Source organism: Podarcis filfolensis (genome assembly GCF_964270895.1).
Source record: "Podarcis filfolensis genome assembly, chromosome: 12".
NCBI lineage: Eukaryota > Metazoa > Chordata > Lepidosauria > Squamata > Lacertidae > Podarcis > Podarcis filfolensis.
In genome coordinates this window covers 14,789,080-14,806,753 of record NC_139614.1, presented here as the reverse complement: position 1 = coordinate 14,806,753, position 17,674 = coordinate 14,789,080, and the positions used below count along the sequence as shown (strand labels likewise).

At 42.0% G+C, this 17,674-nt stretch overlaps 1 protein-coding gene across 9 annotated transcripts in view; it reads left to right on the top strand.

Annotated features, from left to right (window-relative positions):
* CNOT10 (CCR4-NOT transcription complex subunit 10) overlaps nt 1-17,674 on the top strand; it is a 39,388-nt gene that overhangs the window by 5,745 nt on the left and 15,969 nt on the right. For 2 of the 9 annotated variants that reach the window (XM_083577920.1, XM_083577919.1), the window contains exons 1-7: nt 10,295-10,623; nt 13,626-13,720; nt 14,215-14,376; nt 14,731-14,881; nt 15,354-15,496; nt 16,547-16,633; nt 17,378-17,461. In XM_083577920.1, the coding sequence (XP_083434046.1) occupies nt 10,602-10,623; nt 13,626-13,720; nt 14,215-14,376; nt 14,731-14,881; nt 15,354-15,496; nt 16,547-16,633; nt 17,378-17,461 (744 nt within the window). In that variant the 5' untranslated portion in view covers nt 10,295-10,601. Of the gene's footprint in view, nt 1-10,268; nt 10,624-10,770; nt 10,850-10,874; nt 11,262-12,070; nt 12,165-13,625; nt 13,721-14,214; nt 14,377-14,730; nt 14,882-15,353; nt 15,497-16,546; nt 16,634-17,377; nt 17,462-17,674 lie in introns of those variants that run through there. The other 7 variants (XM_083577917.1, XM_083577916.1, XM_083577915.1 and 4 more) reach the window with 5 other exon arrangements.

Sequence of the window (17,674 nt, the reverse complement as noted above, 5' to 3'; positions counted from 1 at the left end):
CGCAATTACCATAAATTGGCCCCAAGTACTGAAATACCAACTAGGCACCAACCAAACGTGTTGCGCAAAACATAGACAATTATTTTCTGCTTCAGTCAGCTTTTCTTTCATGACCTCACCTTTTAAAATCCTGACTCCACCCTTGAAAAAAAAGAGCACTTCTCATTCTATAACTGTGTTCTTGCCTGTTACTATTTAATTGGCTGGAAGTACAGAACGGTTTGCAGATCCCAGCTCTTGCTCTTAGGCATTTTCTCTCTCTTTTCATTCTCTTCTGCATGAACCACATTTGTACAGGACACACATACACAAAATGAGAGCTGGTTCAAACGTGCTTTGAAGTGCCACGTATGAAAGTAGCTTTGGAGACTTTGGTCCTAGAGCTCTGTGAGGAGCTCAGAATCCAGGGCCAGCCCACTCATGAGGCTGGGTGAGGCAGTCGCCTCAGGCGGCAGGCTGCGGACAGCTGGGAGAAGTGGCAGATTTGGGGTCTCCAGGACAACACTACTGTACTCCCTGCCTCCTGAACTTGTCTCTCCCTGCTGCAGCCATTGTGAAAACACGGTGCTGGACTAAATGGGCCATTGGCCTGATGCAGCAGGCTCTTCTTATGTTCTTAAATAAATTATTCAGACCAGAACGAATGCTTTGTTGTATATTTTTGCATTAATTAGATTATTTTCACTCCACTTGTCATTTTACCTACCACTAAAGCATGGCATGTTTTTATTAGCCCAGCCGGTTCAGTTTTAGTCAGGGGCAACTTAACAATTGGTGGCGCTGGCTGCCCATGTGCATCTCTGTTTGTGTCAAACAATATAGTCAGACATCGGCTTGGATGAGCATCGCAGTGCAAAACAGATGCTCGTGGAGAAGGATGTCTGCCTTCACAGCACACGTTGGAAGCTAATGACGCACACAGATTTCTCTGGGTCACTAGGTGTCTGCTGCCAAGAGGACAAAAAAATGCTGAGATGGTTTCAATGGTGTTTGCTCCTGAAGCATGTTTCTTGAAAATGTGAAGAAGATGCGAGTGGAATTGCCTGCTCAAAAAGATAAAAAAACATCAAGTGTGTTCGTGTTTTTTTTAAATATGTAGAGCAGGGTTCTTTTAAAAGTGTGTCAGTAGAATCAGTCTCCAGCTATTTTTAACAGCCTCTGAAAGCTTATCAGGCAGATACAGTTAATCCATTAAAGGATTTCCAGGTATTCATAGCTTAATAAGTGAGCATGATGGAATTTAACCAATAGAAGATTGCTTTTACTTTGTGTACACTGTAGCAAAAATCTCCATATTTTAATGACTTCTGACAATCAGGTTCATGTCGTGGGTGACAACTTAATATTAAAGTGTTATAATTAAATAGGTTTACTATACTTAAGATGTATTTTTAACTGGAAACATTGTCTTCAGTACTAAAATACATTTTCTTCCCTCCCCCTCACTAACTACTTTCCATTCTCACAAGATGCTAAATGGGGTCTAACTAACAGGAGGAAAAGAAGATTGTAAATACCTAAGTTGAGTGGATTCTTTGCATCTGTCTTCATTCACTATGGAAGAGGTAGGGCAGATACCTTTTCCTGAACAAACTCCCTTAGGAAGGGAGCCTGACGAATAGAAGCAGACAGTGGTGACAAGAAGTTTTTAATGTTTGATGTTTTATGGTGTTTTCAATATTCTGTTGGGAGCCGCCCAGAGTGGCTGGGGAAACCCAGCCAGATGGGTGGGGTATAAATAATAAATTATTATTATATTATTATTATTACAAAATTCTAGGCCTCACTGACAAATTTAAAACTAACAGATTGCTGGGTCCTGATGGCATCCCCCCAAGGGTTGTTAAATAAATGAGTTGTAAAATTGCTGGACTTCTAACAGACTATGTAACTTATCCCTAAGATCAGCCTCCATACCTGAGGACTGGAGAGCCCAGAAGGTCATGTAGCCGTTGGTCTGAAAAAGGTTCCCAAACCCAGCTCTACAATGCCACCTTTTCCAGGCCACCTGTGCTGTGTTGTTCAGCTATGACTTTAACAGTTTACAGCCTTGAACAATTTCTCCTGGTTAACTAAATCATCATGGGTTCAGATGGAGTGTACTGTTGGACGATAAGTAGATTTGAACAAAACCAAACAAATATGATTTTGTTATTATGACATTTCTATACTGCCCTTCATCCAAAGATTACAGGGTGGTTTACAACATAAAAACACAGAAACACATACCATAATGACAAACAAACAACAATAACCCCCACGTCACACACAGTTTAAAAGGCCATATGTTTAATTAGCCAAAGGCCTGGGAGAAGAGGAAAGGTTTCGCCTAGCACCTAAAGATATGCAACAAAGGCACCAGGTGAGTCTCCCTGGGAGAGCATTCCATAAACACGGAGCCACTGCAGAAAAGGCCCATTTTTGTGTTCCAACCCTCTGAACCTATCATCTCAGATAATGATTGCTGGGTCCATATTGGTTCATATGGGGAGAGGTGGTCCTTGAGGTATTGCGGTCCTGAGGTGTTTAAGGCTTTATAGGTCAAAACCAGCACTTTGAATTGGGCTCAGAAACTAATTGGCAGCCAGTGCAGTCTGCTGAAAAATCCGCCTTGCCTCTGGCTGCTGAACTCTGCACTACCTGAAGTTTCCAAACTGTCTTCAGGGACAGCTCCACATATAATGTGCTGCAGTAATCTAGTGTAGAGGTTGCCAGTGCATAGATGACAGAAGTTAGCTGAAGCTGGTGGAAGACACTCTGCGCCACTGAGGCCAGCTGATCCTTAAGCGATGGCAATGGATCACTTCAGGCCCATTTCCCTGCACGTAGGAAACATTTGCAGTTTAATCCTTTGTGATGTGATAGTGAGTTCTGATTAGTAGTTCCATTTCACGTGGAGATATTCTTTCCCTGTTGCACTTGCAGCAGCAAAATATATTGATGAGCCCCAGCACTGTGGAGATCATGCTTAGGGAGAGGATAAAGGAACAACTATTTCAGGGCTCCAGATCCTAAGCTGGATGCCATTTTTATGTTATTCTTAAACTCGTGATACAGTAATTGCTGTTTTATATAACAGTCATGCCACTTAGAATGATAGCCCTAAAATGTTATAAAAGTTGTGTTGTTGAGAGAGAAGAAGCCTTGTTTATTTTTAGCCTAAGGATAAAATACCACCATTTGGTAAAATTTATGTTTTGTTTGATGACATATGTGCAATGCAACAAGGAATTAAAAACTTTACTATCTGAATATCTTTGGATTCTTAACTAGGGTAGGGCAGGAGCAGAAACCTCTGGCTGGACACTCGTGGTCATAGCTGATGCCCAGCAGGTTCTCCACTTGTGACTAGAGCTTCTATTAAAAGTTGTTGACTCCTCCGGCCAGAAGTTACCAGCTTAGTCATAATGATTGTGTTCCATAATTTGATTAACCATTATTGAGAAAGAGGTATTCGTTATTTCTTATGGCATGAAAAAGGGACACGGGTGGCGCTGTGGGTTAAACCACAGAGCCTGGGACTTGCCGATCAGAAGGTCGGTGGTTTGAATCCCCATGACGGGGTGAGCTCCTGTTGCTCGGTCCCGGCTCCTGCCAACCTAGCAGTTCGAAAGCATGTCAAAGTGCAAGTAGATAAATAGGTACCACTCTGGCAGGAAGGTAAACGGCGTTTCCGTGCGCTGCTCTGGTTCAGCAGAAGCGGCTTAGTCATGCCAGCCACATGAGCCGGAAGCTGTACGCCGGCTCCCTCGGCCAATAAAGCGAGATGAGTGCCGCAACCCCAGAGTTGGTCACGACTGGACCTAATGGTCAGGGGTCCCTTTACCTTTACCTTTACCTATAGCATGAAAATACAACTGAGAAAGCCAATTTGATATTTATGTTGTAAATTTGTGGGTAGCTCTACAATCCCATACTCAAATCACACTGGCTGATGAGCTATAGGATTTGCATCAGCAGGTACACCCTCACTATAATGACATATAGGGAGCAAGTTCAGGATTTTCCAAATGGTGGGTTTCTTCTCCCATCCTGGGCTGAGGGAGCATAGGATATGGCAGCCATTCTGCTGGTGTAGAGGTATTATGTCTCCCCACCTGCTCCCAGTGTAACTGGTGTTCTGGGTTGTTCGGTAACCCTTTTATTAGAATAAGTGGAACACAAGCATGCTTAATGGGGTGGGATTGTGCTGTTTGTGTTTTTTATATATGTTAGCAAGTTTATTTTAGAGCCATATAAAATTTTACACTTGTATAAATATAGTTTTATAGGGTTACATTTATTATTACGGGCTGGAGCAGAACAACTTTAGGCTTTTATATCCAGGTTTTTCATTACATTTCTGTCCAGTGTTATTCGAGCAATAAACAGCCTGTTTTGTAGGCTTTCAAATAAGGTGAGCAGAAGGGTTTTATACACACACACACACACACACACACACAAATGCCCCCATACATTACTTCTCAATTTCTACATTTATTTACTTGCCTCTTCAGCAGGCCCACAAGTACTGAATAAAGACACATATTTTCCTACAACATTTCCAGTATTTATCGCTGACATTTCCAGAAGAGTGTTGAAAGCCGATACCTGTATTATACCATTGGACAACCTTTTTGCAGCAAAGAAGCTATAGCTCAGTGGCAGAGCACATATCTTAGATGAAGGTCTCGGATGAATTCCCTGGCATCTCCAGATAAGACTGGGATTGGGAAAGATCTTGTATAAAGCTGTAAAACTATACTGCCAGTCAGTATACTACAGTTAGATGGTTCAATATTCCCTGAGGGTATAGGGCAGTATATAAAATCAATCAATTAATAGTCTGAATCTCTATATGGCTGCCTCCTTGTTTATCCAGAGGCTCCTCATTCAAAACTGTTAACTAATTTAGTAAATTATACACAGGTTCTTGTTTCTGTTTAATAACTAGCACCATGCACTGAGCTCATTAAGTCATCCAAAGAGGACTTGGTTTTCAGCCAGCTCTGGAATATGCTTTATGTGGCGCCATTTAACCCTGCATTTCTGAGGACTGACTATGCTGGTGGAGACTGATAGGAGCTGGACACCAACAGCATCAGGAGGCCCAAAGGCTATCTATTCTGTTGGTGCTATAAATGTAGGAGAGATTTCCTGGATGTCAAGATGCAGGGGCAAGTATTCTTCAGTGAGAAAGCCCTAGCAGAGATTTAAAGTCACAAAACATGAAACAAAGAAAAGAATGGAAACGTAGGCCACTTTAGACCTTTATAATATACCGTTCCAAGTGAACACCAAAATGTCCCCTTAAATAGTTTCTTTCCAAACTTTCCCTCTTATCCCAGTATAGGAAAATACCATGTTTGGTAAGTTAAAAAATGGTTTACTTACAAGCTCTACAAATATCAGATTCATGTGCTTCAGAATAGTTGCACAGGCAGTAAAACACAGCTTAGTTGCAAAGTGATGAAAGTTCCTAAATTATTGGTATAGGACAGTGGTTCCCAATTAGGGGTCTGGGGACCCCTGGTGGTCTGTGGAATGCACCCAAGGGGTCCACCGCCCCATTCCTTGCCTCCCTCCAACTAAATTTTTGTCATTTTTGCATGGTGATATCACAAATTTTATGGTCTGTTTTAGTGCTGTGTGATTTCTCAATATATTGGCCAAAACTGATTTTGAAATCACACCATGATAACGATTTTGACCTGGCAATACGCAGCAATGTATCACTTCTCTTGTGAGGGAGAGCAGGGCAGCCAATTTCAATGCACTGCTGATCTCAGCTGATAATGCTGCTGATCTGGGCTGTCTTCCCTCATGCTGAAGGAGACCAGGGTAGCTGATCGCTCTCACTTCATGGCACCATGTTAGTACCTTCCCTTGGCACTGAGACAGAGCAGCTTTTCCTCTCCTCCTCCTACCCATCTGAACTCTGCGGCTGCTTCTTCCCTCATCCCCACACCTGATCTCTATTATTATTATTATTATTATCATCATCATCATCTCCAATTTCAGACATTGTGATATATTGCAATATCGCGATGTTTAGCTGCTGATACATCACAATGTTGAAAGACAGATATCGCTCAGCCCTAGTTTTTTAGTATACCTAAAATCCTTTGCTTATTAGGGGCTACCCCACATTTTGTTCAAAAAATTGTTTTGCAGCGGTAACTACCATAGAGATAAAAATTTTCAAAAGTAGGGGTCCAGGGCTTGGCTTTTGAAAAAGAGGGAGTCCTCAGTAATTAGCTAATTGGGAACCACTGTTGTAGAAACTTGAGCGGCTTGTGAGAGCCATGCTGTTGAGCTGGAACAACCAGCTCAAACCTCATCGCACGCTGAGCTTCTCAGTAAAAAGGAGAGGGGAAACAAATTAAGTAGAAATTGATTACTTAGTTCCATGGAGAGGGGAAGTGGACATAGCTAAGCCTGGCAGGACAGCTTACTCTATAGTATTAACCCCTTCATGTGTTAATTAGACTTAAGCATGTTGTTTATATGCGGAGGGTTATTCCACATACTCCAGCTGAACAACTTTGAAAGTACCACTGAGCATGTGCAGAGAGACCTTTACTCACCACTGGTGATTATTTTGAGACCAAACACATCCGGGATTAAGAGATCACAGGGTTCTGCTGTCTAGAGCTTCAGTATGTCTAAGCAAAAGCTCATGAGCAAAATTTAATTGTCCATTATACCAAAACCTAACCCACATTCTACTCTGCTGGCATGCACTGACAATTTACCATGCAGAAAGTTACCGTGAGGCTTTTTTTACTCCTTGCCCCAGCTTGCAACGCTTATAAAAGGTAACAAGGAATTTCATGATTCAGTTGCCTTGTTTCCATCAGTCCTGACATAAGACATCTTTGGGAAAAGAGGGAAGCTTATTGGTGGTCTGGTTTTCTGAATCAGACACAGAGCCCAGGAGAGTTGCTTCTTCAAGAGCTATTAGCTGAGCTTTGCTTAAAGCTGCCTTAAAGCTTTGCTTGGAGCTGTCTTGTGGTTACTATTGACTACTACTCAAATGCTAATTGTGCTTTCTGGCTCATATGCAACTTGAATGGGTATTTTGCCTTTTTTGTGATGGCTAGAATTACCTGCTACTTATGCTCTGAAACAGCACCTGAACTGGCAAACTGGTATCCCAGGCTTCATATAAAGGGAACCCTGATAAGGAACAGTAAACCAAATAATCTGGTGTCCCTCTCTCTTTGTTCAGGTGGTCTCCTGCCTTCTCTAGTGAAATTTGAAGCACAAAGCTGCTTTCAGGCAACATGGCTCAGTAGCTCACACAGTTAATGGGATTTGTGACATCATCCAATGTTTATTTCTTGACTCCTCTTTCCCGACCCCACCCTTCTGTAAGAAACATATATTCAGGAAACCCAGGAGCCTGACACCCCAACATCACAGGTGTTCTAAGACAACCTACACATGCCACACACAAATATGTACGAATGAGCCGTTAAAATACAAGTACTGTTAGCTGCATATTTGATATGTTATGTTCAGCTATAATACTAAAAAGCTTTTATTTACCTGTTGGTTGTTACAATTTAAATGGTATGTTAGTTATTTCGCAGTCCGAAGCATGCACCTTGACAAAAAAAGTATTGGAATAAATATGTAAGGGGTAGATCTTACATTTTCGGGATATACAGTACATATAAAACAGAGACATGGCTCACAAGCACACACCATCCATTTAATGCATTTGGCTGTTCTCAATGAATCCTGGGAATGATACTTTACTCCTTTCAAAGTTTCAGTTCCCAGCACCGTTAACAAATTACGGTTCCAATTATTATTTGGGGGAAGCCATGTGTGTTAAATGTGCGTTAAATGTATGGTTTAGATGGGAGAGGCGCTTTGAGAAAGTGAGAGGAAGGATAAGGTGGTAAGCTGAAGAGTGACAGTCACTTTAACACCATGCTGGTTATGCACCTGTGTGTTCAGTATGGAGCTAGGAACCAATAACTAGCATTGCATTACAGACTGTGTTTGCTGGAACTTATTCCCCCCCCCCATATATATTACTTTTCACATGGGTGGACCTACATAAACATGGACTATGATTGATAATAATCCATCTGGGAGTGGGAAGAAAGATGAGCTACTGGAACCCTGTTGTATAAGTGGTTATTCACGAAAAGACCTTTGACACACTTCCAGTGTCGGATTGCCAAAGCATGTTATGCTCCCACTTTTGTTTCGGCGGCATGGTTTCTATCTTGGAAGTGAATTCTATGTCTACACATGCAGGATTTATCGGCAGTCACATGGTGTAGGATCTCTACTCTACAGCAGCCTAGACGCCAGTTATTGTGTTCAATTTTATAGACACCATTGGACACAGAGGGTTGGGGGGTTTTTTTGCACCTACCCATGTATGTCTTTTAAGACAAGCAGATAAATGCCGTTGGCTACAAATAACGTTCAGATAACATTAACATTCAAATAACATTCAAATTCATACCGATGTTAACATTAAAAAGGATTGCTGAAGTGCATTAAGCTGCAGCACAATGCCACCTAGTGGCAATAGTCTTTAATAAAATGTTGCAAATGTGCAGTTCAATAATTTATTCATGGTTTTGTAAGCCATGAAGATAATATTATCTGAATAAAGCACTGTATATCAAAAAACCGACTGAATCAGTTAAGATTTTGAGTTTGGGGTCTTTGGTAATGTATCCTAGAAGTAAAGTGTCAGTTCAGATGCAGATTTAACCACAAGTACAGCTGTTTTTGCAGTAACACTGTACACAGTTTTAGTGTGTACAGACAACACACACTGAGACCATCTTGCTGCTGGGGCTCAACCCTACCTTAAAAGCTATATGCTCTGTTTGGGGTCAGGACTAATACTAATAGTGGGAGGCATCTAAATAAACTGGTGTACCTGCATAAGGAGCTTAAAGATGAGCTGAGATGTAAGAAGGATGTGTATAAGAAATGGAAGGGGAAATCACAAAGGAGTAGCCAACAGTTGCAGGGTGAATGTGAGGTGGACTAAAGCTCAGAATTAGCTCAGGTTTGCACGAGAGGTTAAAAATAATAAATGTTTCTTTGGCTATGTTCGAAACAAGAGGAAGAAAAAGCAAATCCTCTGCCTGGAGAAGATAGAGAAATGCTATTAGATAGAATTGCTCAACACCCACTTTGCCTCTTTCTTCACCCAAAAGGAAAGCAATGCCCAATCTGGTGATAACATAATAAATTATGTCAACTGGGAGCTGCAACCCAAGATAGGAAAAGAGGTAGTAAGGGAACAGCTAACTACTTTAAATGAATTCAGATCTCCCAAGGCCTGATGAGCTGCACCCAAGGGTACACTAAAGGAGCTTGTGGATGTAATCTCAGAGCCTGTGTCTATAATCTTTGAGAATTCTTGGAGAACAGGTGAGGTCCCTGCAGACTGGAGGCAGACACAATGTTCCCATCTTCAAAAGGGTAGGGGGAGAAGACTTGGGTGACTACCGACCGGTAAGCTTGGCATCGATATCAGGAAAGGTCCTAGAACAGATAATTCAACAGTCAGTCTGTAAGCACTTAGAAAAGGATGCTATTACTAAAACCCAGTATCACTGTACTTCGCCGGATGTGCTTTGTCTCACTTGTCCTCTTCTGTCCCACTTCTGTTGCCACTTGCCACCTTTATTCTGGCAAGATACAGGGCAGGGTGGGGCAGTTGGTGGACCTTTTTTTTTATCTGGTTCTGAAGTGACTTCAAAGCAATCCATAACGATCTATTGCAACCTAACAGGGTGGCCCCCTTGGACTTTGCTACGCTCGCACACATACATACGAATTTGTAAATCTGTCTATGCTTAGCTACCCAGAGCTTAAATACCCTTTCAAACACATGCATTTGGAGAGGGTCCCTAACGGGCGGCAACCCTAGCCCAGGCGTGAAGAAGTCAGGCTACGATTGTGAGATTGTTACAGGGAAAGAGAGAGTGCTTTTCACGGAAACTCGCGCCTGCCAATGCGTCCCATAGAATTGGGAGGGACTCCAAAAGTCATCTAGTCCATCCCCTTGCCATGCAGGAATCCTGCCCACAGCTGTCCAGGGGTGGACTCGAACCAGCACCAACCTCCTGGTTGTGACCCACTGCGCCACTGATGGAGTAATTTAGAACAAAAGAAAGTCAGGAAGTAGGGCTAAATTCTGGCTTGAATTGCCTGGACACGGCCGCCATATTGACTCTTGCGCGCCCACAACCAGATGAGTCACCGCCCCTCCTCCTCCCTCCCCATGGCCCCACCCTCTTATTCTCCTGCCCGCCAGGAGACGTCGCAGGCGTGCATGACGCCACCAAGCCGCGGCAAACGAGAAGACGCCACCAGCCTAGAAAGGCCCTCCCGCTTCACCCGGAAGCTGAGAGGAAGAGAGCGAGCGCTGCTCGGCGGAACTTGAGGTGGGGAGTATAAAATAGACTCGCCCCCCCTCCCCTCCCCTCCTCTTCTTCTAGCCCGGCGGTGCTGTCGCAGGAGGCGGTCGAGTCCACCTGAGACTGCGGGGGTGGAGAGAGAGAAAAGAGAGAGACACGGCGTCTTTTTCCTTCCCCGCCTTTTAATAAGCCGCGCGCGAGTCTTGAGCAGCATCCATGGCAGCGGACAAAGGCGGAGGTGAGGACAAAGCAGGCGCGGGCTGCCTTTTCGGGGCTGCCTCGGCTGTTTGCGGGGCTACTTGTTCTTCCTCAGGCGGAGCGGGGGGGGGAGAATAGCCTCCTTTGGGTGGTCGTGGCGGAATGATCCCCCTTTCAGCCGCGGTTCCTCTGCCTCCATTGGATGGGGCGGGAGGGGTGCCGTGTGTACCTCCGCGCGGTTCTGGAATGTAGGGCCGGCGGACGGGGTGAGGCGTCGCCTTCTCAGGAGCGGGGATGCGAGGGGCAGCTTCGCCTAGTGGTCGCTGCCGCCTAGGGAAGAGGCTCGTTGCGGGTTTTATCCCGCCGCCTCTTCCCCAGCCTACAAGGGGAGTAAACAACAACTAAAACATGAGGGGGCCCAACCTGACAGTTGAGGTTCCTGCATTTGGGGGGGGGTTGGACTAGGCGACCCTCTGTGGTTCTGTACTGTTACAGAGGGTCCCTGCTGTGTGGCCTAATGGTTAGAGTGTTGGACTACAGCCTTGGGAGGACAAATGCCTCACTCGGCCACACAGCTCTCTGGGGTGAGGTTGGAGGCCTAGCCTACCTCGCAGGGTTGTTGAGAGGATGAAATGGAGAGGAGGGGCACCACCTTGAGGTCCTTGGAGGGTAAAGGTGGTATGTAAACGTAGTAAATAAAACAGAAATAAATGAAAGAGCTCCTTGTGAGAGGGTGGTGGCAGGTGCACTTGATTGCATTTATATTCAGCTTTTCTTCCACTGTGGATGTTCAGGGGGCAACTAATAGGGCTTCTCAGGCTCATACTCCAAAAGAACCTGCTGCCGGGGGCTATGTCGCTGCCCCTTCCCAGAGAGAAGTTGTGTCAGCTGGTGGTCAACAGCTATTTCTGATACATATATGTGTGTGCGTGCGTGTATAAAACATGTTTGTTTTGAACTGGATTGCGTATCGAATTGTGGTTTGTTTTTCGCTTCATACGCTCTTGTGTTTTGTATATATTGTATCGGTAGAAATCTCATTTGCTCATTTTTAATTATTATCATGAGCTGCTTTGAGCTCAGTGTTGCTGGAAAAGCAGCATGCGGGCATTCAGTCAAATCAAAACAAAACATGCCCTGGGAGTCTCCCTGTACATCCTCTGTGCAGTGCAGCACTCTTATACCTTGGGGGGCATAATGTAAGGAACACAATGAATTAGCCTGGGCTCCAATGCTGTTTCTCTTGTGGCTAGCCAGCTCTCTATCTGAACTGATAAACGTGCCTGAGAATCCTCTGACAGTGCAGTGAGGTCAGTCCCTAGACCCAGTTTGAGGACTCGGTTGAGGTAGTGACAAAATGCAATAGGGAACAGGGTATTCTGGCAGGTGCCATCTTCCACAGCTATTGTGTCATAATAAAACAATCATTTTTTTTTTTAAAAAAACCACTAATAGCAAAACAGCCTCTGGGAAACCAGCGCAATGGCATCAAAACCAGTGAAATGGCATCAGCAGTATGGGCAATCAAATACTGTATTTTATTTATATCCCAGGTTTCATCACCAAAAGATCCACGAAAAGGTACAATATAGTAAGAAGAGGCTTGGGATTCAAGCTTTTTTTCCTGCAGGTGAAAGATACGAGCTGCAGATGGAATGGGACTGACCAATCTACAGAAGCAGCTGTTTCAATGATCTATAATAGAGAAAAACTGTGACCACACAGTTTAAACAACTTTCAAAACAATAACATATTGATCTGGCACCTACAGGCTGGCATAAGAGGAATCTGGATAGAACCACTGTTACACCACTATTTGATATGCAATGTGGTAACACAGAGGAGAGCCTCAGCTGAAGACTTAAGTATGCAAGTAGGTCCCAACTAGGATTTGGGAGGAGGTGATCCCTTAGATATTCACATCCTAAAACTTTTAGGTCTGTAAAGGCCAAAACCAGGGTTTTGTATTTGAAGCTAATGAAGCTGGTATAATATCAGTATACAAAAATAAAATAAAATTGCTAATATGCTTTCCATCAGTTGGAAGTGTCAGAACACTTCAAAGGCAGCCCCAAATAGAACACATTGAAGTAATCTAATCTGGTTGTAACCAAGGAATGTGTAATAGAAGCCAGAATGGCCTTTTTCATCAGAGTTCAACCTAAACTGGGCAAAAACGCTTTAAAGGTGAACTTGGATTTTCTTGTGGACTTTGTAAGGGAAGAAATGTCAGACTTCACTTTTTATTAGAACCCTGAGCTCCACGAACTCGAGTCTTTTGCAAAATACAGGCTCAGGTGTATGCATGTGTGCTAGGAATTAAGGAACAGGGTTCCTTTTTGCACATGTAGAAACAAAATAATAAAATTCCTTCCAGTAGCACCTTAGAGACCAACTAAGTTTGTTATTGGTATGAGCTTTCATGTGCATGCACACTTCTTCAGAATACAGCAACAAACCTAGTTGGTCTCTAAGGTAGTACTGGAAGGAATTTTATTATTTTGTTTCGACTACCGCAGACCAACACGGCTACCTACCTGTAACTAGATCTTTGCACATGCTTACTCCAGAAATTTGTGATCCCTACCAGAACCAAGCTGACAAGAGCTTTCACTTAGGGAAAACTAGGAGTGTATTTCTAAGTTTTCATTTTCAGCAGTCTATTGCAAATAGCTTTTTAGTTGTTTCGGCTGTTGATGTGTTGGGAGTTCGATATACTTCTCATCTTAACTGCAAATCACTCATACATCTCCCAGCAAATCTGATCTACATTCCATGAAACCCTTCTGTAAGGCGCCAAGCAAGCCGCACTGTTTACCCACATACTTAAGTTTCTCATTGACTTATTTATTTCAACCTGCTGTTCTTAATGACATATACCTGAACCTTTAAAAGCAAGGATTCAAAATTACAGAATTCAGTATTCTCTCAGAAAAAATACGCTTGGAGCACGAGCAAGAACACAATATGATTTAAGCTTTGCTTAGAATGGTTTGAAACTATGCTTGGAGTTAGCTGTTGTTTGAAACACTTGTGTTGCAGATCAGGGAGCAGAAAAACATGAAGCAGCAGGCACATCATCTGGGATTACTGATCAAGAGAAGGAGCTCTCAAACAGTGCTCTGCAAGCATTCATGGTAAGGCAATTCTTGAGATAGCAAATATGTATGTCATACACATATAGTGTGATAGATAGTTTTTGGAAGCACAGTGTTTCCCATAGCAAGCAAAGTGTGGAGCTGGTATGATTTTGAGGAGCAGCTTATTTCACATCATAGGCACTGCTTCTTGTAAAGAATAAATTCAGACATCCCAAAAGGTATAGAATACCTCCAGCCTTTAGTCTGACGTTTTTGCAGGGGAAATTTGATAGATCTTTCCACTCTAGCAATCCTTTTAATATTTTGGTTTCTGCATAGTTCAGGCTGCTAGCTAGGCAAATATTTCCCACTGAGGTAGGAAAAGGAGACGGGCGGAGGGATTGCACACATGACTTGTTCCAGATTGGAAAATATGACATCTGCCTGTGCTCCTCTGTAAATTAGAAGCAATGTTTTGGAATTCTAAGCTGGGTTTTGATTTTTAAAATGTGTCTATTTAAACATTGCCTTTTCAACTGTGATCCTTGCAGGCTGGCAACTATGAAGCTTGTCTACAACACCTTAGCTGCTTGCAAGAAATTAACAAGGATGATTACAAAATAGTTTTGAACATGGCAGTAGCAGAGTTCTGTAAAAGTAATCAGACGACAACTGACAACTTGAAACAAACACTTAATCAGCTGAAAAACCAGGTATTGCTTGCTTGTTTGTTGTTTCCGCCCTCTTTTGTGTAAAGGGTTCCTTGTGATTTGCACAAATATTTCTCGTCCCTCCATACTCCTGCAAAAAGTCATTTCCAAAAGGCAATGGAATCTTGAAGACCAGAGTAGATACTGCAGGAAGTTCGTTCTGTTCTTATTTCTGTTTGTAAGTAAACTATCATCTTGTATTTGGTACACTCTGGGGTGCTTTGGGAAATGGCAATAGCAAGTTACATTTTCACGTAGACCAGTCTGTAGCACATACTGATTTAACAGTGCTTTTTTTTATTTGGTCATAAATGGAGGAGTGGGTAAAAAAAAAAGGGCTGTGTTTTTATCCCCCAGGTTCATTCAGCTGTTGAGGAAATGGATGGATTAGATGATGTTGAAAACAGCATGCTTTACTACAATCAAGCTGTTATTTTGTACCATCTTCGGCAGTATACTGAAGCAATAATAGTTGGAGAGAAGCTTTATCAATTCATAGAACCTTTTGGTAAGTTGACAGAGGTAAAAGGCTCCTGTTCCTAGTCTCCCCTATCTCAGATTTCATGCAACTTTTGCTTGAGAAAGCTAATTTGTATTCATTATATTTAAAATTACATATCTAGTCAAGAAAATAGTTCAAAACCAATTGAACATATTTTTCTCTTATGCATATAACAATAGTATAATCACAGGAGCAAATATGTAGCTGCCTGTGTTCAGATACCTCTTCATATGCACAACTTCAGAAGTTTGCAGAAGCTGCTGTCTAATTATGTGCACTTGTATGACTACCTTTAAACTGAAAGCATTAACAAAGTCAGTATTTAAACCATAAAAGTATTGTGGTGGTTGGTTTTCATAAGTAGCCCTTAATGTAAATGTGACAATCACCTGCATTTGGGACAGGTTTAGTATCCTTGAACTAGTTTTAGTGAACACTATCAAGGAAAGGACTAAATGTTTGTTATTTTGTCTTCTAGAGGAGAGATTTGCCCAGGCAGTGTGCTTCCTGCTTGTAGACTTATACCTGCTGACTTGCCAAGCTGAAAAAGCCTTGCATCTGCTTGCTGTATTGGAAAAAATGATTTTACAAGGTGGCAACAACAAAAATGGGAAAAATGAGGTAGGTCTAGGAGAATATAGAGGAAATGTAGTAATTTAAGAATGCTTGTCCAGCTAAACCTTAATTGGCCTTTTAAAACGATAGTGGAATTTCATATAGTTCGGATTTGGAACTGTTCACATTAATAAGTAAGCTTATTTTTAACAGCATACGAATCCTTTATTGTAGCCAAACTGCTTTCTGGTGGCCTCTTAACAATTTGTGTTTTGTTTTGTTTTGTTTTATTTTCACACAGGTGTGTTTTATTTTCACACCTGTTGCTTTTTTTTAAAAAATATTTTATTAAGGGTTTTCTTATTTTACAGTGTAAGTGTAATGCCTCATATTTTTTTCTTCCATGTAACATTTTTACAAATCCGTTTCATTTGATGAGGCATTAGGGAGAGAAGAAAAAAGAAAGAAAAAAAGAAAGGGGGGTGGAGGGAGGGGAGATGGATGGGGGTGGGGTCGGGTAGCAGTGTTTCTATTATGCTTAATGTATGTAGAGTTTGGTGTCAGCGTGCTTGTGTTGTTCACTTGTGTTTCTTTGGTGGTGAGAGAGGTTGGGGTTGGCCTAGGGTGTGATTGTTTGTTTGTGGTTGGCTGTGGTGATCTTTGTTTTCGTGTGTGAGTGAGGTGGGTGGGTGTTTTGGATCAGGTTAGCCATATTGATTTGTTTGCTGTTGGTGGATTATTGTCGTTGTCCTGTTGGGCTGTGTATGTGATAAAGGGGAGCCATACCGGGGTGAAGGTGTCTTCTTCTGTTTGTCCCCGTGTCAGTTTCAGTTTATTAGTTAATTTTTCTAGTAGGGCTGTTTCCCATACTATTTGGTACCATTGGTCCATGCTTACTCCTGACAGGTACAGGTGTTGCTTTTGAGAGTCACAGCTGCCATCTCACAGGCTTTTCTCTGTGACTGTTTTTGTGGCAATGCCTTCATTAGGTTGATTAGGTTTGGAGGGCTACTCCTTCATGAGATGCTTCAGGAATTATGAACTATGTGTCATGTAACACCCACAAGCATCTGCTTTAAAATCTGACAATTGTTTCATCTCTCAATTTGTGATCAGACAGGTAATAACACTGGTAAGGAAACTTCCAATCACAAAGCTGAAAGTGGAACCCTGACAGAAGCTGCTAAGTCTAAAATTCATCAGGTAAGACTAAATATAGGGCTTTTTTATTCTCTATGACACTTTAGAAGGTACTACATGCTGTTTTGCATTTTTCAAGTGACCCAAGGCTAGGACATATGTGTAATTATTTCCATTCCACAGTCACTCCAATGTATATAACTGTAAGAGTAGCTTCGTTGTGTACTGGCCTGTGTTAGATACAGCTCACAACAACTATTTTTTTCTGGCAAGCATTGTGCTCAATCTAGTCACTCTGATGGTGGAAATAGTTGCTGTCCTTTGTTATCAATATCCATGTGCGAGTCAGTTCACAGCAAGTTTCTCTGCATAATTATGTACCCAGACGCTATTATTACGTGGACAAAATAGGCAGCCACTTAGATGTGTGAATTAGTCTTTAGTTTCAGTATTTCAAATCGTTACGCCTATTTTGCAAGCATATAATACAGTTCTAACCTTTTGCTTTGTATATCCTTTACTAATGAAATATACTAAAGTGTAGTATGGATTTTCTGATGACCCTTAAACAATGTTGGCGGGCTATTTTAATTAGCAGTTTAGTTTAGTACACAATTCCTCAACTGTGTTAAGGCTTCAATTCATCTTCAAATATTCAATTTTGAACATAAACATGTTTTAACCTTTGTTCAGCAAATTGTGTATCATGGCATGTCACTGTATATTGTTCCCCAAATACAATAATTAATTTCTGAGTAGCAGTCGTAGTTTTATTTCAGTTTCATGAGATCACTTATTCGTTAACAGTATAAGGTGCGAGCCTATATTCAGATGAAGTCTCTGAAAGCATGCAAGAGGGAGATAAAGTCCGTTATGAACACCGCTGGAAATGTAAGTAACCATAACTGTTGGTTTAAGTCACATGTTTGTATTTTTAAAGAATCATTCATTCATCATAGCATTTGATGGACAGATCATAATGTGGAAGGGAGAGATTGAAAATAAAGATTCTCTTTTAGGATTTGAGAAAATGACATAGTTGGGACTTCTAGAGTCCCAACCTGATTCTGGATTGTTAATGATATAACTATTCATCTAGTTTAT